The sequence below is a fragment of the Micrasema longulum genome, unplaced genomic scaffold (assembly GCF_059751315.1).
Source record: "Micrasema longulum isolate JH-2025_06_02 unplaced genomic scaffold, ASM5975131v1 h1tg000437l, whole genome shotgun sequence".
NCBI lineage: Eukaryota > Metazoa > Arthropoda > Insecta > Trichoptera > Brachycentridae > Micrasema > Micrasema longulum.
Genome location: NW_028277637.1, coordinates 91,893 through 115,995, shown reverse-complemented (window position 1 = coordinate 115,995; position 24,103 = coordinate 91,893). Strand labels below are relative to the sequence as shown.

General features: G+C 32.2%; 2 protein-coding genes across 4 annotated transcripts in view; one reads left to right on the top strand and one right to left on the bottom strand.

Annotated features, from left to right (window-relative positions):
* Hsl (hormone-sensitive lipase) overlaps positions 1 to 16,211 on the bottom strand; it is a 43,751-nt gene extending 27,540 nt beyond the window's left edge. The window contains exons 1-5 of one of the 2 annotated variants that reach the window (XM_088226535.1): positions 15,558 to 16,211; positions 13,699 to 13,856; positions 2,472 to 2,658; positions 1,063 to 1,276; positions 39 to 229 (exon numbers count right to left, since the gene is read on the bottom strand). In XM_088226535.1, coding sequence (XP_088082661.1) covers positions 39 to 229; positions 1,063 to 1,276; positions 2,472 to 2,658; positions 13,699 to 13,856; positions 15,558 to 15,854 — 1,047 coding nt within the window. In that variant the 5' untranslated portion in view covers positions 15,855 to 16,211. Of the gene's footprint in view, positions 1 to 38; positions 230 to 1,062; positions 1,277 to 2,471; positions 2,659 to 5,710; positions 5,799 to 13,698; positions 13,857 to 15,557 lie in introns of those variants that run through there. The other variant, XM_088226536.1, reaches the window with a different exon arrangement.
* Positions 16,212 to 19,253: 3,042 nt separating this feature from the next.
* Positions 19,254 to 23,664, top strand: RpS19a (Ribosomal protein S19a). 2 transcript variants are annotated; one of them, XM_088226533.1, is made up of 3 exons: positions 19,254 to 19,279; positions 19,496 to 19,566; positions 23,236 to 23,664. In XM_088226533.1, the coding sequence occupies exons 2-3, from the start codon at positions 19,496 to 19,498 to the stop codon at positions 23,627 to 23,629; spliced, it is 465 nt and encodes a 154-aa protein (XP_088082659.1). In that variant the 5' UTR covers positions 19,254 to 19,279; the 3' UTR covers positions 23,630 to 23,664. The 2 variants fall into 2 exon arrangements, with proteins under 2 accessions (XP_088082659.1, XP_088082660.1); XM_088226534.1 differs by having other exon boundaries at positions 19,254 to 19,363.
* The last annotated feature ends 439 nt before the right edge of the window (positions 23,665 to 24,103 follow it).

Below are 24,103 nucleotides of genomic sequence, written 5' to 3'. Positions count from 1 at the left end.
AAAAATTCTATAAAAAATAAAGATTTAATAGTACAAACCATGCCTTCCCGCTTAACTTTGCAGATGAGTCGAACATTGAGGGTTTGTGGGCCAATGTGAGCATCAGGAATTGGAATTGTGATAGTGGAGCCATCAGCCATAGTGAACTCTAGGGGTTCGGGAGGAATGGAAATCAATCTGTTTACTGATACAGACGATGATACCAGGGTTGGAAGCTTTTGCATTATTTCTAAAAATATAGTAATAAAGGTAAAATTTTGTGTTCATATTTGATAAGGTATTAATTTTTATTTTTTTCAATTCAGGACAGTACGCATTTTTTAAAATATTTATTTTCTACATAATACATAACTCTTTTATAATAACTATGCTTTAGTTGACATTATATAGTAGGTATGTCAGATTTTAACCAAAAAGTGTCAAGTATCATTTACACGTGGACAATACAAAAGATAGGACAATATTATCTTGTCCCAGCTCCGTGAACAGCCTCGACAGAAAACAATACAAAATTCAGCAGCAGTTTACACGTGAGCACTATGAAAATTAATACCTGTCGGCGTTTATTACAAGCTAGTTCAAGAAATATACTATTTATTTTATACCATGATGTACTGGAATTGTTAAAGGACAAACTAAATAATAAAAATGACTTTTTTCTGTCGCCATTTTTGGCAGAAAAAATGTGCGGGAGTCATAAGGCCATGTCTGTGCGCGTTCACACAAGGACAATGCGACCACGCGCGGTGGTGGGGGTAATCATTGTTCCGGGGACATAGCCTGCCTGTTTATCTCCACTGTTTTGTCCTACAAATTGCTGTTTACACATAGACAGAGTCCTGGTACAAAACAATACTGTATTGTCCACATTTAAACAGCCTTTAAATCTTATATATAGCTTTTTACAACCAGAAGTTAGGCCCATAGGCACGTTCTGGGGTGTCAAATTTTATTTCAAAATTGAATTAAAATTGTGTGAATTGATGTACAAAAGACTGTTATATACAATATACTGTTTTACATAATGTTTGTAATATATTTTTAACAGATAAAGCTTATTACCACTCTCTGCAAGAAACCAGAAAGCTTTACAAAAATGAATATCGGCAAACTGTGAAATATTCACTATCCTTCTAGCTCTCAGTTCTGGATCTATCATGTATCTGCCTCCAGCCCATACGGAGTTGATAATGTTTCTTCCATTGTAAAATGCCTCGGAAAATCCAGCCATACAAATGGCAATCCCTTTTAGTATATGTCTCAGAGATGGATGATACTGTAAAAAAAGTTTAAATATTACAAACAATGATAATAATCTTTATTTGGCATTTTAGAAAATCTCATTTAGGGCCATTACGCACTAAAGAATGTGACTTTCTAAAGTTTAAATAGGTGTTTACACACTTGGTCGCCGGTCGCCCGGGAGACTCGGCGACTCGCCGCGCAGTGGCGATGCACAAGCGACTACTGGTCGCCGGCGACCAATAGAAGCACGGGTTTAAATGGAAGCTTGCACACTACGAGCAACTGTCGAGACGACCGGACGTAAGTAAGTATAAGTATCTGTGCCAGTTATATATGGTCTCAGAAGACACAATAGCTCATCAAACATTCTTGCGTAGTTAAAAAAATTACAAGGGTTCTTTCTAACGTCTTCTTAAAATATTTTAAACATTTCTTTTAATTTCCTTTCTTGCAACAAAGGATGTACCCAATGCTCTCTTGCGTTTCTTTTCTTTTTTCATTAGTAACGTAATTCTTTATAATTAGTAACGCTACTATTGCAGCTTCTTCAACGTCCATTCTGCACAAATGTACAAACACTACGCTCGGGTTGGTCTCCTGGCCCTAGTTGCCTATGTTTTAGTCACCGAGAGACCGAGTATCCGGCAACCAGTCGACAGTGCGTAATGGCCCTTACACAACACATAGCAATATTATAATACACAGTGCATACATTTTTAAAAAAATGTTTATCCATTATCCCCATTATCACCAATGCTAAAAAAAACTATTTGAATGTTTGACTCAACGTATTTTGGACATAATACATACTCATGAACATGAAACTATCTCATTTCCTTTAAATTACTTCAATGGATGAATTATTTCAAAATAAATATCGAAGGAGGAGTTATCTCTTTTTTCAGGATTTTATCTGATTTCCTTTTTCAGTTCTTTTACCCGATTTTCGTACAGTTTTGAAAGTGAAAAGAATCGAAATTCTAAGTGTGCATTTTCAACTCAATGACTACTCTCAGAGATAAAAAAAAACAGAATAATAATTCATTTTCCGCTCCTGAACTTAAACAAGGACCTTCGAATTCTACCTGATGATCTACGTCGGCCTCGTGGTGTAATGGTTAGAAAGCAGCAGTCAAGTCAAAAACACTCCTCATTCTGGTTCTACTTCAAACACAGAAATGTATTATTTTTTTGTCCAAACACGGATAAACCTGAATGTTTCTTACCTGAAATCCTAGACACCTTCCATAAAAACAGTACTGGTTAATAGATTCCGACTGAGCAAAAAGTTCCTTGGGTGAGTGTGGAACTGACGGAAATAGTTCTCCCGGTTCAGCCCAACCCAGCATAGTATGAAGATGCTGCAAACAAGTCTGGAGAGAGGCTAGCAGTTGACAACATGCTTCCACTTCTCTGAAAAGGAACAAATATTTATTGGAGTATGTACTAATTAGAGTTTTTGCAGTGCGCTTGTACTAAAACTATGTATAATTATGGTAAAATTACTAAACTTATTACTAAGATGACTGTTTTGATGGTGTTTACTTTGCTTTATATGGCATAACTTAAAAATGATATATATATATTATACATAAAAATATTTAATGTCAGATGTAAATGAATTAAAAATACAGAATAAATTTTAAAGGAAAAAATACTGTACCTAAAAATAAAAAGTGCAACAAATGTATTTTTGAAAAATATATGTACTAATAAATACAAATGTACTATCCACGAAATAAAATGTACGTCCACATTTTATTTTTATTTGTAAATTTTTATTATATCTTATTATGTATGTTAAGTCTCACCCAGCCTCCGAGCGGGCTGGGTGTGAAATATAGTTCCTCTCTGCAACTTTAGTTTTAAATACACAAATATGTGTTAAATTATTATAAACATTGAGTTAAGTCGCTAAGGTGTGGACATGCTATAAACAAAGAGTGAGATAATTAATTTAAAGCATTGTTTTATAAACGTTATTATATTCAACGTTTTGTTCTAACCTAACCTAACTAAAATATATTCAAACGCCACAAACTCTCGTGATTTTATAACTGTGCTTCTGTTAAAACTGTTTAAAAATGAGTTTATTTGTGCAGATCAAGTGCCTAAATTTAACAATTTATTAGATGACATAATTCATTTAAAGCATCGTTTTATACACGTTACTATATTCAACACTTTGTTCTAACCAAAATATATGCAAACGCCACAAACTCTCTTGATTTTATAACTGTGCTTCTGTTAAAACTGTTTAAAAAAGTGTTTTTTTGTGAAGATCAAGTGCCGAAATTTAACTATTTCTTATTTTAAAAAATCTGTATATATAGTGCTACCTATCTATGTTCATTTAAAAATACAGATGATAAGTTTTTTCCTGTATCACTTAAATTACTCGAATATCAAAAGTAATCACACACAAGTTTATCTGACATCTTAATCAAAGTAAAATAATAATAATCAGAAATTTTAAGCGGGAAATATGCATATAGTAATAACAAACAAAATTAACAAGCGGATAGATTCCTTGGTACCTACCTACACTCTACACTACGCACACAGATGCGTTTCTACTATCATCTCCCAGGGAACAGCCAAATGTGAAGTAAGTGTTTTTACAGTTATTTACTAGGAAAAAGACAATAGATCCTGTTTACTGCATACCAAAATAAAGCAGGGACGAGTTTGAGTTTGAGTATCGTTATTGTCTTGTTAACCTTAATAAGTTAAGGAATGCTATCTTATTTTAGTTTTTTATATTTCACTTTTTGTGCTGTTACATGTTCACTTAATTGCCATACTTACTAGTTCTTTGCTCAATGTATTATTATTGCGTTTTTTAAAATTATTTTTATTATTAACTTTTTAAAATCATTCTTATGTTGTTGAAATGCGTTTTGAAGCTGCAAGACTTTTTGTGATGTTAACTATCATTAATTTTATCATATTATGTAAATGTTATCAACTATCAAATATCTAAATTTAGTAAATGGGGTCTAGAATTTCAACCGTCCATGCGCTCAGTAGCTGCAAGACTTGTTGTTATTTAACTTCCAATTTTATAAATTTGCTTTTTGTTTCGTTTTTGAAATATCACTTAAACTCTAAACTTCATTGTCAAATAAAAAATTTAAAAATAAAAATGTAAATAGGGGCTAGATTTCTTATTGTCCATGCGCTCTGTAGCTGCAAGACGTTCTGTTATCTAGCTCATATATATCATAATTGGAGACGAGAAACTAGAATCCCAACCGTCCATGCGCTCTGTAGCTGCAAGACGTGTTGGGATATTTATTTATTGTACAGCGCCCTTGAGGTGATTTTCACAAAAATGGCGCTATATAAATTATCCAAACATTATTATTATTATTATAAGTCTACTATCGCACATATATAAATTGTTCACGCGAATCACAAATTAATAGCAAAACTAGATGAGTATCAACCAAGGGAGCAGGATGGGTTTCGAAGAGGATATGGAATGAACGACCATTTGCAAACTCTGGAGAATGTTTTACAAAAACATTGGCCAAACGGGTAGAGCCTTTAAAACACGTATAAAAGAACATATACAATCATGGTCTAATAATAAAGATAATTCAAATTTTGCCAATCCTTTGATAGAACATAAACATTATTTTGATTTAAAAAACAATGCAATAATAATTCATATTACACCTAAAGGCCATAAACTTGACAAACAGGAAATTCTCGAAATTAATAGATTAAAAAATAAACCCAATGTAGAATTACTTAATGAACAGCTAACACACATGTATTACCCATTACTATACCTATTGTATTAATTTTGCGAATGATTTTTTACCCTTTGCTTTTCAGAAATCACAATTGACAGAAATCAAACTCACATCGGATGTGACAATAAAAAATAATATATATACAATACTTAAACTCATTAAAATATCATTATATCAACTCATTGGTTAACCCGAAACACTTTGTTAATGATCTTAAAGACAAAAATAATTTTATTTAATTTACTTTCATATAATTTTGAATTCTCTATCATTACCTGTTTTGTATAAATACATTGAATTCCTTAATAAAGATACCAGTCTCGAAGATGCCGCGAAAGCGATGAAACTGGTCACTGGATATTCCTAATTTGTGGATTAAAGTATCACTCGTCTTTTATTTCTATAGTAAAAAACATAGTGAACATAACATGGCACTGGTTCTCACGTTCGTAGACTTCGAGAAGGCTTTCGACTCAGTCGAGATCTGGGCCGTTGTGAGGGGATTGAACAACTGCAGAGTAGCCTATAGATATTCAAATCTCCCGAAAAAAACCTCTACAATAAAGCAACTTCCACAATACTGGCGCAACCACACAAAAAATACTTATAAAACGAGGAATAAGACAAGGAGACACTATCTCTCCTAAAGTATTCACTCTGGCACTGGAAGATGTGTTCCAAAAGAGGGAGAGAAATCAACAAACCTTCAATTAGCTGACATTGTCCTCTTTGTCAATACCGAGGAAGAAATAATGTCAATGTTGACAGACCTCAAAAATCAATGCAACAAAGTGGGACTGAAAATGAACATAGATAAGAAAAAAAATCATGTCTACAACAAGTTCAATGCCGCCCATAAAGATTGATGGTTAAGGATATTGGCAGAGTGGAATCATACGTATATTTTTTTTATTTATTTAATGCACAAAATACACAATTTTATCATAGAGCACAATTGTATATTTTTATGTCCCGACTTGTTAGAAAATTCCGTGTTAAGTCGGGACTCTTCTATATATATATATCAAAAACGTTTATTAACATATTAAACAATATACAAAATAATAATACAAAAATATAAATAATAAAAATGTATACATGTCTAAAAACGGAATGCAGAAAAGTTATATAATAATACATGGCAATATGTTATTAATAATTTATAGTAATTTTATAATTCAATTCAGTAATTAATTGATAGTAAAAATAAATAAAAAATAATACAATAAAGTAATAATTGTAACACATCTACATATATGGTAGAATATGTTATTTAATAAACATAATAATAAAATTAAAATATATTTACAAATAATTATGCATCACATATATTTAGTCACACTATTAGACTAGGAAGAGATCATTTGGAAGCTAGAAGAAGAGGAGTAGGATGGGCCGCATTCAGCAAATTATTAAATATTCTGAAATCTGTAAGTATCCCAATACACTTGAAGAAAAAGGTGCTTGACACATGCGTACTCCCTGTGCTCACCTATGGATTCGAAACATCACCCATAAGTTAAAAAAATCCAGCATTGGAAAGAAGAATTTTAAACATCTCGCTCGGGGATCGCAAGACAAATCAGTGGATCAGGAAAAGTACCAAAATTACGGACGAGGGAAAAATAATTGCGGAGCTGAAGTAGAATTGGACGGGTCATGTTTCTCGGATATCAGACGGTAGATGGTCAAAAAACGTGATGGACTGGAGGCCGAGAACAGGACGTAGAAGCGTAGGGAGGCCCCAGACTAGATGGCCCGATGACATCAGAAAAATTGCAGGTCCAAAGTGGCAAAGGGTGGCAGCTGACAGGGAGTTGTGGAGGTCCAAACGGGAAGCCTTTGTTTAACACTGGACTCAAGAAGAAGGCTAAATAAGTATGTATGTTTAAGCGACATCATGTAATCGTAATATTATATTATAATAATCATATATTTCTTGAATAATTATTATTTTACAGTTGGTTAATAGTTTATACTTTAATAGTTCTTATGTATCTATTACTATTTAAAAAATAAATGATTCTTGTTTATCTACCATAAAAAAATTATGTATGTGTCTTATCGTATCTATTACGAAATTGTCCAAAATGCAATTTATTCCATTTTATTATTTTGGGTTATTCTTTTGTAACACACTATAACACTCACTATGAAAAATGCCTTAGAATATTATTCAAAAATATTATCAAATTTTGTTTTTTACACATTAACACATTCATTAAAACATGCTCTTCGGTAAAATTGTCTCTGATATTTAAGACAATTTAAGGATAGATAGAGGATACGTTTACTTCTGTACTATCATGATACCTATATTTATAAATAGTTACTTTAGTGATATAAAATCAATTTAGACATGTAGATTATTAAAATGTATTAAAAAATTAAAAACCAAGCCGAGCCTACTAATATATAGTATTTACACAAAAGTTTCCATAAAGTTTTATCAATTAGGTACTAGACAAAAGGCCACAGTTCAAAAAACTGATAAATAATCGACTAATTATAATTACGAATTTATCGAAGCGAAAAATTATTATAACTGTACAGGAGAAATTAAATTTTTTGACCTGAGGGGCAATTACAATCGGAAGATACGGAACCCATACCTTAACTATGACGGTATAGTTACAGATAAATTATTCCGAGCGATTACGAAGAAACATTACCGACCCTGTCACTTCAAGTTTTGGGAAGGTGCATCAATATGTACTAAGGAGACACGCACCTCATGGTACACATATCTACACACTAAAGTGACATACCTTTACTATGACGGTATAGTTGAAGATAAATTCTCCCGAGCGATCACGAAGATACTATAGACTCTGTATCTCTAACTTTTGAAATAAATACATTAATATGTACCGAGGGCTCAAGTACCCCCCGGTACACATATCTATGGATTTAAAGTGATAAAACTTATGTTCCATTGAGCACTTTTAGCTTTAATTGTTTAATTGCAATTTTTTTCAACGTTTAAAAAAAACATTTTGGGGTGGTTATTTTTTATCTTAAAGCAATTCATTAAAATACAAAAGAGAAAAATGTCAATATATCACTTTTGTATTTTGAATATACGATTAAGGACAGATTAAATTTAAACAGTTATACAGCACCATCCAGCAGTGAAATTTGAACTTTGACTTGATTTGAAAATAAATTTGAAAAAAATATTGAAACTATGAAAAATAGATATAATTATTATATTTTATCCTACCTCCTGAAAGCATGTATCGACATATTGATACATGCTTACGAGTCGACTTTGTTATACCGAGGTACATAATCATGTCATATAAAAGTAAGTAATTGCGATTTATTTCAATTTTAAATAGTTTTAAAGTGACTACTTTTTATCGTTTTAAAGTGACTACTTTTTATCGTTTTAAAGTGACTACTTTTTATCGCAAAAGCTTATTTAAAATACGAAAGAGAAATACTTTAATTTTTATTTAGCATTGAAAACGCAGTAAATTTTCACCGCCACCTATTCATTGAATTTAAAAACTTGAGGTACTAACAGCTTACCTATGTGTCCGATCATATGACCATACCGAGGTAGATATAGAAGAAAAGTTAAGTGTACTGTCTTGATATGTATTTATGAAGATAGCATTTGTAATCGCGGCCCTGATGTAGAGTCAATAATAAAATATCATTTTTATTTAAACAAAATAATAAACAATAATATTCACAAAGTAAATATTTTGGTTTATTTATTTTATTAGCTGGAAAATTCAGGAACTCATTTGTCTATTTGAGCCCGTACTGCTATAACAATGTAAAAATTTCAATTGTAAAAAAATAATAATAAAACACAAGGAATATTAAAAATGCCTTTTCAAATCATTTGAAGTAAGTGTTTTGAGGTATAAAACGTGTGTTTTTTTACTGACATTTGTTTTTTTTAAATATTTTGAATATTTTCTAATTATATTTGTATACCTTGTCAAAGAAACCATTGTTATTTAAACTACATGTGAGCAATGTAACTAATATAAATATCTTACTATAGAATAATCACCATATATGCACGAAAAGATGCAAAAATGATTATTATTTTTATCACAATTATTTTTTAACAATAGGACCACAGTTGTCAAATGATAATTATTATTATTGTAGTAGTAATATTTGTAATTAAATCCAATGTACATGAGTAATGAATATAGGGCTGATAAGATCTGAAACAATTTAAAGGGTTTGTATTAACCAGAACTGAATAGGTATCTACTTTGAATAAATATGTAGTCATAAACAAAGCATAGAAACAGCTGGTAGCAAGGATAAATATAATTACATAGTAAATCATAATTACTCATTTTGTGGGAGATAGCAATAATTATCAGTAATGTTAGGTCATATTATAGAGTGATAAATTTAAATAAATTATATTTTGTTATTTTGTAAATCAGTAACTATTGAAGATGAAATATAATAAGTGCATATGTATCTGTTAGTGAAATAAAATAGGATACGGAATATTTGAGTAAATAATGCATATTTTTTCTACAGTCTAAAAATAACAAAATAAATTGTTCAACTACCAAACCCCGACGAAATGAAATGGTATTCTGAAATACTATTTTGATTTAAAATGAAGGTAAAAATCAAATAAAGCAAAAACTGTTTAATTAATGCAATAACTAATTTATAAAATACAAATAGATATTTGGGAAATTTCGTTTTTGTGTTTTGAAGCCGGATCAATTTAAAATAAAATGTTATCGTTTTGCCCTTATGACCTTTCTACCCCTTTATGAACGCCTCTAGAACTCAAAAAAATTATGCAAAAATTAAATGGTTTCAAAATCAATATTCAAAACATACAGTGTATCTGAAATCAAATTAATATTTATTTTTGCTATCGTGAAATTTTTCAACATTCATTCAGTGACCTTGCTTTGACAAAATAAGGTCAATATTTATGAGTTAAATAAAGATAAATAATTATAAAAACATATTTCAGAAGTGGAATTTAATAATACTGTATCAGAAATTTTAAAGGGCATACATATATTATGTATTTTATGATAATGTGATATGAATAAAATCTTATGCAGTTTTTTTATCTCTCAATTATGTAAAAATAAAGTAACACAAGTTTTTACTCTAAAAATAAATTATTATAAGTTATGTGGGGTTCATAATCCATGATAATAATTTCACCTGAAATTATAAGGCGACGATTGATGAACCAAGCCAGCGTTTTCTATTGAATTAAATTTGTTACATTCTGCAAAACACGAGATCAACGTCCTGCAGTACATTTAAATCGTCCCTACCATGGAGATATGAAGAACAAAAGAACGTGGCCTATAAAGAAAACCACAGGGCACAGTCAACGCCCAGTCAGCCGAACAAGTCCAGTTCAACGAAGTCACTCAGTTCCAGTATGTAGTCCAAGTTAGTCTCTTCAACCCATCATAGTCGTTACGTTCGCGCTACACAACCAAGTGCTGTATCTTAATTATAATAATAAAAATAGGTTTATAGTTTTATTCCACTTTTATTTATAAATTTTTACCAGTGACCGGGTTTTGTCGTGACCGACATCGTCAGACTAGGTCAGTGAGTCAGTCTGACGATGTCGGTCACGACAAAACCCAGTCACTGGTAAAAATTTATAAATAAAAGTGGAATAAAACTATATACGTATTTTTATTATTACAATTAAATGCAGTTCCACCAAGAAATGTCAGTAGAAAAACTCAATATGCTCAACTTCTTATTCGCCATGTGATAAATACGCATTCAAACAGCAACCTCGTGTCTTCTGTTAATCTCGAACTGGGGTAAGAGCTCCAACCCTCAACCATCTAATTCTACAGTTATAAATTAGGAATACCTGGTACACATTCACTTATTTATTTGACTGATTAGCGTTTTTACCTCAGAGTAATAATACGCCACCCACTGATAGAGCCGCCTATACGGACAAAAACCATTCTCTGATTATCAATCACAAAGTTAGCTACAGTTTACAGCAATACTGAAGATTGCCTTTCCGTTCAACAGAACCTCAATTCTCTAGATGAGTGGTGTAAAGAAAATAAAATGTACTTAAACACTAAAAAATGTCAGATCATTCGTTTTCATCGAATAAAAAAACCGCTCATTTTTTTTTTTACAGTATTGGCGGTGTCAATCTTTCTAAAGTATCAGTGATAAAGGATCTCGGGGTATTTTTTGATGAAAAATTGTCTTTTGTATATCATGTCAATGAAATTTCAAGCAAGGCATTAAAAATGTTGGGCTTTATTTTGAGAAATACAAAAAATTTCAAGTCCATCCGATCATTGAAAATATTATACTGTTCTCTTGTAAGAAGTAATTTAGATTTTAATTCATAAATATGGTCACCCTGCTATAATGTTCATGTTTATAATATAGAAAACATTCAACATAAATTTCTACGATATATAAACTACAAACTAAACATTCCAATACAAAATGTGAATTATGACTATTTATCAACACTGCTTAACCTAACAACACTTTCTGAAAGAAGAACTATTAATGATCTCATTGTACTGTATAAAATTGTAAACTCTCTTTTTGACGCACCAAAAATACTTGAATTGATTAATTTTGGAGTACCTGCAGTCAACACTAGGAGTACTTTATTGTTTCATTGCTCCAGTACTTCTTCCAACCAACAAAACAATTCATTGATACCAAGACTGCATAGGTTAGGTAACACTTATGGAACGGCTGCAGACATTCTGTCCAATTCTTTACCATCTTCCAAGTCCACAATATCAAGTTTATTTGTAGCTGCTCGTCAAACTATTATTGACAATTCAATTTCATAAATTAAAAAAAAAACTTAATTGTTTATTTTTATTACCTTATACTTGTTTTTTATTTTTTACTATTATATCAAATTGCATTGTAGTATTGGCAAATACGCATTTCATAGATACATATTTTTATTTCTTATTTTTTCGTGATAATATATGCTTGCTTGTTTATTAATTTAACTTAAAAATGTCTTTCTTGCTTACCGTAACACTTTATTTATTGTTTGCTTTACAGAATTTATTTCATAAGCTTATATCTTTGCATTTTTTGTTTATATGCTTACTGTTTTTTCTTGCATACCTTTGTTATTATTGTTTTTTTTTTTTTTTTTTACTTTGTAAAACTTTTTATCATATCCTTTTTAACTAATTTCACAATTTTTTTCTGTATATTCTGTTTATTATTTAGTATGTTAGCATGTATTTCATTTTTATTTTTTGTAAATGCCTTTTGGGCGTTAATGAACAAAATAAATAAATAAATACAATGGGCCGTAGGTACTTAGATCGATAATTGTAAGCGCAAACCGAAACCGTCCATAAAACGTTTGTTGTTAAACCAAAAATTTGGAACGCTTTTGTCTTACAATTTTTTTCTTTGTTAATTAGAAAGGTTTATTTTTTTCCAGTTATTGGTCATAATAGGATCAGTTTATGTTAAAAAACAAGAAAGTTACCGCATTTTTTACATGACAATTTGCTCGGAAGGGTGACTCCCTCTTTATTTCTGTCGTGTGGCTCTCCTCAAAGGAGTTCGTAGAGTTAAATAGCATGACCTTTTAGGAAAACACTAGCATAAGATATTAAATTACGACATTATTAAATTTAGTTACTGATTTATGAGCACATTTTCTTATCACACATTGTTGCAAATGTCTATTCTGACAAATCAGTCAAATTAATGATGTATAATATCAATAACAAAGATTATAAGTATAAATTCATCTTGTGTCTCAATAAATGTGAATAAAATCGTCAGGATCGTAGAACAATGACGTATGCGATTTTCTTTAACTTTTCAAGAGAGTGGTTTAAATTTTTTTTTAATACTTCATGTCACAATTTGATAAGGACAAAAGTATGTAATTTGATACTTCGGTTAGTTATATATATACATTTTTTTTCAAACCTGGAAAAAAAGTGTTTACATAACTTTTTGAATATCAAATATAAAGAAAGTCAATGTCGCATTTTTGCACATATGTCATTGTACTACGATCCAGGCTAAATGATTGGTGAATAAATATAAAAAAAAATATATAATCAAATATTCATTCGGAACACTTAACATGGTAAATGGAATATCATGAGTCCTAATAAAGTCATTCTTTGTACATTGTATTTCTTATGGCGGCCAAAATATATTATACAGAATATTCATACATGTGCACAGAGAATAGAAAGATACGGTAATTTACGGTTACAATAAAACACAAAACTGGAATTAACTACAGTAATATTAAACATACTTGTATTTGTAAATGCTGATTTAAGACAAAAAATCTTGCATCATGTGAGGTAAGGGGTATAATATTTATAAGGTATATTGTTTTGCCATTTTTTATAACCATAGTATATCGTCATCTTGGTGGTAAAAAGATCCAAGTAAATAATACTGAGGATCTCTTATAACAAATTTGTGGTAAGTATATCTAGTAATGAATAGAATAAATGTCACTACTATGGTGGAAAATGTATTTTTTGGCTAGACAACTTGAAAGTCATTTTTCTCAAAATCATAATATTGTGGGTCGGTTCTTTTCACCACCAAAACGGTTGGGATGAAGAAGTAATGGCGATGATTTTACTTCATTTTTCAATAATTATTATGAAAATTGAAGATTAGAAAGAACCGTTGGATGTGAAAAAAATTATCTACTCACTTGGTATAATATAGTTTCCTGAATAAGATAGAATCTCGAGCAATGCACACCTGCTTATTGACCGTAACACCATGTTGTATACAATAGTCCACTACTGAGACAAAACTACGGTAACCATTGCCAGGAGTTTTTTCATCGAAGTCAAAAGCTGGAGCTTCCTAAAGAAAACAATTAACTTATTAGTCGTCAATGTTGTAAACATGTCCAAATGTTTGTAAACAAGGCTGGATTTCACTCCCTGGGGAGTTAATGAGATTGAAATTTGTTGCATCAGAGAAAGAAAAGATTTTTTTAAAATAGAATATAAAACACCTATTTAGAATATAAAAGTCTAGGGACATTTACAGGGTACACTATAAAGTATTCAGTTATCGTATAGGACAATATTGTCTTGTCCCAGCTCCGTGAACAGCCTCGACCGCGCAGGATAGAGAGCTGGGACAATACGAAAATTCCACCACTGTTCTGTGGGTGTTTAAAAATAGGCAGAATGGTGAATGTTTCAGTGTAAAGTGTTTACTTAAATCAGCCAATGACAAGTCCTAAGCCCTGTAAATGCCTAGACTTCCATATTCCCTTCTCAAAAATATTTTCCCTCTGTTACAGAATTTAATTAATTAGTCATTCCATTTGCACTTATAATAGTTTGTATATGAGTATAACATTCAATTATTCAAATTAATTTTAATACAATTCATTAGGCGAAAGTATACATTTATTTGTTTTAAAATAAACCAAGTTCAAAACAATAGAGGGTAAGTTATGCAGGTCTCCGTGTTGTTCTTCGATAAAATTGTGTTGGTGAAGGCGTTCTGCACATATTTTTTTATTACATGTTTCTTTCTGTAAAATTGTTCACTGGGGAAAACCCTTTCATTTCTTCTATTTAGCCTTACGCTTCAAGTGCCAGTCCAGGGACAGTGAAATATTTAAGTTTTTGTTTTCACCACAACAGACTGGGAGGCGCAATTTCTGCGGTGAATTACAGCACAGAACACCCAAGATTGAGAAAAATCACATTTAATTTCTGCATCCTCACCGGGAATCGAACCCGGAACCTTCCACAAGTGAGTCAGCATCTTAACTACTGCACCAATGTGGCTGCTGAATCAAACCCGGGAGCTCGAGCACGGTAGACGAATGCGCCAACTACTAAACAATGGAGCGGACTTATCTTCACTAAATTGAATTTTTCAGGATTTCTACCGGAGCACCCTCGTGTCAAAAATCACCATCCAGAGCTCTAGTTATTTTACACATACAGAACTGTAATCTTCATCCACCAGGGGGTGGTATTCTGGATCTTCTCTACCCCCTTGAGCGTGATTAATTTGTAGATTTTTTTTTTTTTTTAAGTGACGAGACTTTTCTTCACATAATGGCCACACTGATGATTAAACGTCAAAAAGTATCATATTTTTATTTATTTATTATTTATAAATTTATTGCAAAAAAATATATTTATATACATACTTAATAACAGGGAATCTATATAAAACTAATCAATGTAAAATGAAAACGGAGTATTCTCTGTTTATGATAGTCTCCACCTAACATGGCTCAGCCTGTTCTAAGGTGGAGATTTTTTATCTTTAGAGCATAAGTAGTCCTATACTAATAAAACAATAACATAAAAAAGAAAAACTAAAACTACTTAAGGTTTTCAAGTTACTTAACAAAAGAACTTCAAGTACTGTAGAAAAAAACATTGAACAAAAGAAAAAAAAACATATTTCCTTAATTTTAAAATAAAAAACTTTAATATTTATATTATTAAAAGAAGGCATGATATATGATGTGCATTCGCGTTTTATTTCTTCCAAAAGAAAAAGTGAATTATATGTTAGGGAAATGTTTACCTTTCGTACATGATCCACTAAAGGTATAACTGTGTCAATATTGGAGATGAGGCTGTTGAATCCCGCATGAAGCCGTTGTCCGGCATCACTTTCGTCGTTTTTAAAATAATCAGAATTATTGTGACACAAATCTTTCAATGTTTCATATATCGCATACGTGGGAACCGGATTTTCCCGGAAGTCTTTACCTTTTGGACTATCCGGAGCACTGGCCGAAAAGGTAGGAAAAGACATAACTTTTTGTAAATTCATCGAAAAGTAACGAATCCCGCGAATGATAAACGAGAAAATTTTCATCTAGAACGATAACGATGAAAAATAATTATTTTGTAAATAATATCACTGATTATAGATTTTTCTTATAAATTATAAAAAACTGAATGTAAAATAAATTTATAATGTGCGTTGTTAATTAATCACACAAAATCTTTTAACGTTAAATTCGTTAACACTTGACGCATTGGCGCCAGCGTAAAAATACACTCAATGCTCTGCTTGACATTTTGAATCAAACTCGAGTCCTAAAAATATAAACACGGGAGAGACATCGAATCGAAAGATTGATCGAGTTTTACGCGTATTTCAAATGTCAATTCTGTCAATTGAAATTTTAACTTCTATTCAGTTTGTGTTTGTCAGTTTCATTTCTGTTCTAAAATGTACTTAATACTGTCCACTCTGTTCATAAAATCTACAAGACGTGTGACGTTCTAGATGATAGTTTCTTAGAAAAAAGCATTTGAGTTATTACATACTGTTTCAAAACAAATTTATTGTAGTAATGGTTTTCATCTGTTCAGAATCCCTATCCGAGACTCTGCCATTTGTGAATTTCAGTTTAAGGAGGAAGATTTAATCTTTTTTTTTTGGATACCCCATAAATGATGTTATCGTGATTTCCGATTCGACTTCTCCAATATTAACATCCCATTCCCTAATCATAGTTTAACTCTCCTGTGTCCACTCAATAAACATGCATTTAAAATTCTATGTGAGTATCTAGTTTTAAATGGTATTAAGATGTAAATATGTTATATTTGTTATGTTGCAATATTATTGGCGCCAAGCCGCCTTTAGAGAAACTCGACATTGAAGGTTATTTAGAGTATGTATGTGCTGAGAAGAATTTACCCCTCGATCCAGATAATTTCTTACATTAACTCAGTGAGCATTCGAAATACAATCAAAATATTTTTTTGCGGATGGTTGTGTTTTGAACTTTTTTGCCTGAGAAGACGGATGTCGATACTCAGCAATATGTCTTTTTTCTTCCGGGTTGCAATGATGAACTCAGGACCCATGAGCGCCTTAAACCATCATTAACATGAAAGATCTTCAAATAAAAAAGCTGAAGAAACATCTTCTTAATAGTTTATAGTGCCTGTTAATAAATAAAATAATGTAAAATAAAACTGAAAAAAAAACTGTCTTATGGAAAAGTCTTTAGACTTGGTGGGTAACAAACTGTAGTATGTATTTTTTAAAATATCAAATAAACGCTGCTCTGCAGCACTGAAACTGAAAAGTTGCTCCCAGCATTCCAATCGACGCCGTTTGTTCTCGTCAGTGAAATAGTGTGATACCCATCGAGCAGCATGATAACTACTTTTAACGACAGTGTTGATATATATTAAGGATATCCCATCTTTCCTGCATTCTGCTTCAAGATTATGGCGTTGTAAACTGAAAAAACAGATGATCGATATTCTGTGAAGAAATATCATCGCATGGACAATAGTCATCATTCCTTAATTTAAACCTATATAGGTAACTTCTCATAGCTTCGTGTACGGTAAAAATTTGGGTCGTTTCGAAAGTACTTTGGTGATGACGACATAAGTTTTCTGCATCAGCCAGCATTAGGAAAAACATTTTAGTGATTTTACCTGTGGAAGAACCGCGGTAACGATCCTCCCAACGCTGCTGCGTATTTTGTTTTATACAGCGTTTAGCAAAGCTAAGGGAAAATTCTGAGAAGAAAGGAGCCGTTTTTTTACAAGTTGCGGCTCTTGCTCGTTCATCTGCTCTCTCATTTCCTATGATACCAGCATGTCCTCTTATCCAGCATATTTGAACAATCACCCCTCTGATTTTTAGATGCTTGATTTTACTCTGAATATCTACAATTAATGAATTTACCGACCAAGTTTCAGTTATAGCTTGAACACTCGAACGACAATATGATAATATTTTTGCAATAACCCACCTCTCTGGTGGTTTTTTAAATAATCATTTGAGAGCTTCTCGTATTGCGAGTAGTTCAGCCCGAAAAATTGAGCAGAAATCGTCTAATTTAAATGTTCTGCCTGGTAATTCTTTATCACCCTCAAAAGGAACGAATGTCGCTCCCACTTTGCCGTTGAGCAGGCTACCAGCCGTAAAGATTCTTATTTCATTGGGAGTATAAGGAGGTATATCTTTGTCAAGTAAAATAATATTTTCAGGAATTCTTTCGCATGGGTGAGGTAAATCGAAATAGTTTGCAGTTCCTTGATACTTGCGCCATTGTTCTTAGACTTTGCAACAATGGTGATTGGACTCATAAAGGTAATAAACCAAAATCAGTGATCAAACATCCTATTTCTAAGACAAACAAAAACGATTTTTTCCAAGTACCTTAGCTTTGTACATGACACGTAAGGCTACTAAATATAGGGGTCCAAATATATATTTCAAAAAATATTTTTAAAATACCTCGCAATAATCTGGCAGAAACATTTGTTGTGTTGTGTAATAAAAATAAAATTTTTGAAAGTTCAACTGAGATTTAACGCCAAGGTATATAGGAGAGAAAAAAATATAAACATAAATTACTAGTTACATAGGTTAATATACATATGGTTTCGTTGCTAACAATTCAAAATACATCGAGAAAAAAAATATTCAATTTTACTCCATACATTTTTTTCGTTTGTATTTGTTTAAACCATGTAAAGCTCGGGTTTCCTAGGAGAGCGGTGCCCGTATTTTAACGGCCGTAGTGAACGGTGATGCAGTGGACAGCCGTCGTAACGTCGACTAGAGAGTGGTTTCCTAGGGAAACGGTGTTAAATGGTGTTGATAACACCGTTTTCCTAGGAAACCACACTCTAGTCACTGTTACGACGGCTGTCCACTGCATCACCGTTCACTACGGCCGTTAAAATACGGGCACCGCTGTCCTAGGAAACCCTAGCTTTAGACTCAAAATAACGAGAAGTTGAACATCACAAATATTGTTACAAATTAGATTTTTTACATCAAACAATTTTTCAAAAATCGAAATAATGACTTTGGTTCCTAAGTCCACTGTTTTCCAAATCCGGACCACTGTAGCTAGGGTTTCCTAGGACAGCGGCGCCCGTATATTAACGGCCGTAGTGAACGGTGATGCGGTGGACAGCCGTCGCAACGGTGACTAGAGAGTGGTTTCCTAGGAAAACGATGTTGATAACATCGTTAAAAAATAAAAACACTCTCTAGTCACTGTTACGACGGCTGTCCACCGTATCACCGTTCACCATGGCTGCTAAGATACGGGCACCGCTGTCCTAGGAAACCCTAGCTTTACACTGTGCGGTACCCCGTTCCACCCCGGGTTCACCTACACATCATGTAACTTTAATTTTTTTCATTACTCATCCAATATATTATTTTTTGTCTATAACTGATTGTTGTCCGTACAGTGGCAACACCTTTTCCGCAGCTTGTCTTGATCTTTCCGGTTTTGGCTGCCATTAAAGGTAAATGTCTCTTAGGCCACATGGCGATTAATTTTTAAGTTTATTTGGATAATTTGCAATAATTGCGAATAATTTACATCAGAAGTTCGTATTAAAATAAATATCCAACTATTTTTGACGAATTATTAGCGTATATTGTGTATTTTTACCTTTAACCTATAAAAGTCTAGTGACAGAATTCTTAACGCGTGTTCACTTTGTTTCTTATTATTTCAGATGCCGTCAGTCACATTAAAAGACGTCGAACAGGACAAAGTTGTGAGGGAGATTGCTGCCTTCTTAAAGAAGTAAGTATAGTGTTAATCAAATGGGTAGTGAAGTCAAACTGTCAATTGAGTTGTCTTCAATGATGTGTGAATTTAAGTTTTCAGTGATGTTTCAATTAAATAGATAGCATTTAAATATCAGCGTTAAATCTCGGTTAACAATAGTTTCAATCAAGTTAACAAAATTGTGTTGCATTGTTATATTCGTCTTTCATATGCCATAAGAATATAATTGTGAATGTTGTGATTTGTTATTAAAAAATGTAAGTGTCTGTCAGTAAGTTACCACAATAAAAAAATAATCGTATGCTGCCTCCGGCATAGCTTGACACGCAAATATTTATTATATATTAAAACGTTAACATTATTTGATACAACTGTTAAGTTTAGACACTAAATGTGGCATTCGTATTAGCGGACATGTTCATTTCATCTGAACGAATGATTGTTTCGCATAGTATGCAAGTTTATACTGTGATGAATTCAATTACATGTCATTGAGTTGTGTTCTTTCTAGACCTAAAAAATAATATGCATTGGCTAAAATGATTGTAATTTTTTTCTTATTGAAAAAAATTTCTTACAAAATTACAAATGGTTTGAAAATACATAATTTATAATGTTTCTGCTTCTCTAATAGAGTGAAAACTCCTGTTTTATTTATTTATTTTTTTATTTTATTTATTTATTCACACTCTTTATCAAAATACAATTCCATATTCACTTTGCCCAGCTAACAAGGGTACATACCCCGTTCCAAGCTAGGCAATTACATTTTAATATATTATAATACTTAACAAATTAATATAGAGCACAGACAAACAAAATATAAACTTATTCGGATACACATTTTGATTCATATACATACAGACATACACATATATACACACATGTATATATAAATATACACATATATACACATGTACATACACACACACGTACATACACCCATGCGCATACACATACATACATTCATAAAAACATAGACAATTTATTTATGCGAAACTTCATGGTTGTCATCTATAAATATATATTTTTTAAATTATTCTTTATTTTTTTATATTTTATTTTTGACATCCAGTAAGGTTCTCCAATCCGTGGCATGCATCAACTTTTCTGACTCCCTACGACCAATGTCATGAAAGAGCGAGGTCAACACCTTCCGTAACTTGTTTAAAGAGGGAGTTCGTTTTACTTTTATTTTTCCATATATATAGTATACTAGTGCACCTGACTGAGGTTGTCCTGACCAAATGTGGGCTTGCCTGCTATTAGCTGGTTCACCAGACGTATTTTCTATTTCCAATAAACTATATACTAATTGATATTTGACATTTCAATCTTTTCATTTTGCAATTGTGTGATTTGCTGTTGCCCGAAGCAAATTAAAAAAGAAAGTGCAATATCACCAGCCATATACATAATTCTTCTGTCCGAGTGATGAATTATTAATATCAAAATATTGAATTTAAGTAGGTACCTATGTACTTTTTTATGGTTGAATTTCAAAACATAAAATAAATATTTTTTACAAACTGAATTATTGTTGCAAATGTCAAATGTCAATTTTTGTATATGGCCTCGCCAACTCTAAATCATTTGAATAAATCCGTAGCAGGTCAGAACAAAATAAATTGTTTTATCAACAATATTTTGAGGTTGTCCAAATTTTTGTAGACAAGGACTGGATTCAACTCCCTAAGGAGCTGATAACGTTAACATATTGCAACAGAGAAGGTAATATAGAAGTCTAGGCATCTACAGGGCTTATGACCTGTCATTGGCTGGTTTAAGTGGCCACTTAACACACAAAATATTGTTGATAAATTCATCTGGTCCATGAAGAAGTATAGAAATTGAAAAAATAACATTTTCAGGCGTTACCTAGTATGTAGGTGAAATAATTAAATTACACGAATCTCACTCGCATAAATAAAGGTTTCAGCTCTTTAACTTCACTAACATCAACGGATGAAAGAATTGAAGGAATATAGATGTTGCATATTTTATAGAACCAAATTTTTTTAAATCTTTTTTTACTGATAATATTTCATTGATTCCACACTTTCAAAATTTTCCTTCTTTTAAAAAACATGCACTATCTCGGATTCAAACTAAAGATATGAACTCTTTTTTTTTAAATTTATTTTGTTGCTCTTTAATAATAAGGAATATTTTGTGTTTTTTTTAAATATTTTTTATTTCCTTTTTTAATTACCATAAAAAAATACCGTATTATCTTTTACAGAATTTTTTTTTTCTTTCTTATGTTGCACAAAAATATTATAACTGTCCATTATTTATTATAGGAGTAAAAATTCATTAACATTTTCTTGTATTCCCACGAAAAGGGCTATGCCTTTGTGGGATTTTTTTGTTTACTATTTTTCTATTAATATATTTTTCATTGCCATGTAATTATGGTTTATTTTTTTAATACTCTGTTTTATTATTATGTTAATTGTAAAAAAAACAAAAAAAAATTATTTAAAAAATATGGTCAGAATGGTGAATGTTACACAGTGTGTTAAGTGGCCACTTAAACCAGCCAATGACAGGTCATAAGCCCTGTAGATGCCTAGAATTCTATATTACCTTCTCTGAAATGTTCTTCATCTCTGTTGTAATATGTTAAATTGTTTTTAGTTAAATTACAAATTTAAAAGCTTCAATTAAATATTAATATCTATAGAATCACTTTGTCGAGCGCCCTTGAGCTATAATATTACGAAAATGGCGCTATATAAGTTATCCATAATAATAATAACCGTACCGCCTCTGCTTGACGACAGTTGTCACCTGAGTTTGCTGCATCAGTTCTCTTATTATTTCATTCCTCACAAAGTCAAACCACGTATATATATTTTAATAAAACAATTTAATGTAAATAAAATATAATACATATAAATACATTTAATTGAATTTATTCTTAAAGATTTTTCAAACATAAAATAAAGGGCAAATGAATGATTTAAAGAATGTCTATAATTGTATTGAGGATATAATAAGTTATTGTTTTGTCATTTTATTAAGTACTAGGTACAAGTTTTAAAAAATATAAATAAATAATACATAAGATTACTCAGTTTGTAAATACAGTACACAAATAATCTGCGGCGCTTTGTCAGATCCCCCACCCCCTCCCCGACGTTGGCGATCACTACAGCAAACGCATCTTGGCCCTGCATTTTTTTTATATTCTGCAGCCAGGACAACTGCTTATCGGATGTACTTGCCATAGTGATTCCTGGGAAAAGATTCCCATTGCCTTCTCTAGTTGATTTTTCTCTGGGGGTTACCTTCCCTTAGCTGGTTGGTTTTGCGGCACCAGAAACTCGCCTTTCACCCTTTCGTTATCTGCTGCAATCACACCGTTATGAGTGATCCCATTACCCAAGGTTCGCGACGTGTATGCTAACGAGTTGGACTAGTCGGTAGTGTTGCCAATGCAACTGGGCCTTGACATCATTTTATAGAATCACACCGGTCGATGTGACTCACGCGACCCCACTGATAGTTCGAACCCACGAATGAATATAATAGAGCACATAAAAATATTTAGGGAAAATTAATCACAAACTTGTTTTTGACAACTTAAAATGTATAAACTTTGCCGAAATAGTTACCGCAAAAATACCTATGTTCAGCGATGTGAAAGTTTATATTAATGTAGTTGTTTTATGTTCTTAGGTCCGGTAAGCTGCCAGTCCCAGAATTCGTAGACCTCGTAAAGACCGGCCGATTCAAGGAGCTGGCTCCCTACGAGGCCGACTGGTATTATGTCCGCTGTGCTTCCCTCGTCAGGCACATCTATATCCGCTCTCCGCTGGGAGTTCGCACCGTGACTAAGATTTACGGAGGACGCAAACGTAATGGAGTGACCCCCGCCCACTTCTGCCGATCGTCAGCTGGCATCGCTCGCAAAGCTCTGCAGAGCCTGGAGGCCCTGAAGCTGATCGAGAAAACTCCAGAAGGTGGACGCCGGCTCACCAAGCAGGGCAGGAGAGATCTTGACAGAATCGCCGCTCAGGTTAAAGCCAAGGCACGCGCGCGCAAGGACACCCAAGGACCTATCGTTTTGTAAATCTAAAAATGTAAAATAAACTATAAAACCCTGCATATTTTTGTTTCACTTTTGAATGACTTTGTGTCTAGGTAGATTAAGAATACAGTTCTGTTTGTAAAACAGAACTAGAACTCTGGATGACGATTTTGACCTCATGAATGCAATTTGCTGCAAGAACAAGCTCTGCCCAAAAGCAATATAGCATTATTGCACCGAGTTTAGAGTCAGCTGGACGGTTCTCTGAACAGCTTATATATGTTTAAGGTCAATGTGACTATGTGTACTGCTTCACAAGACTACAAAAAGGTTTATTATTTACTCAGATATATGCAGTGATAGTACTTTTATAACTATATTTTGTTCCATTAATTTTGTTAACAGTAAATCCACCATTTTTTAGTCTTAGAACAGGGTTTTGTCTAGTTGGGCGGCAAATTGTAAATTTCATGTGTAAAAAAAATTTAATATGTAAATTGTTTTTCAAATAGTAAA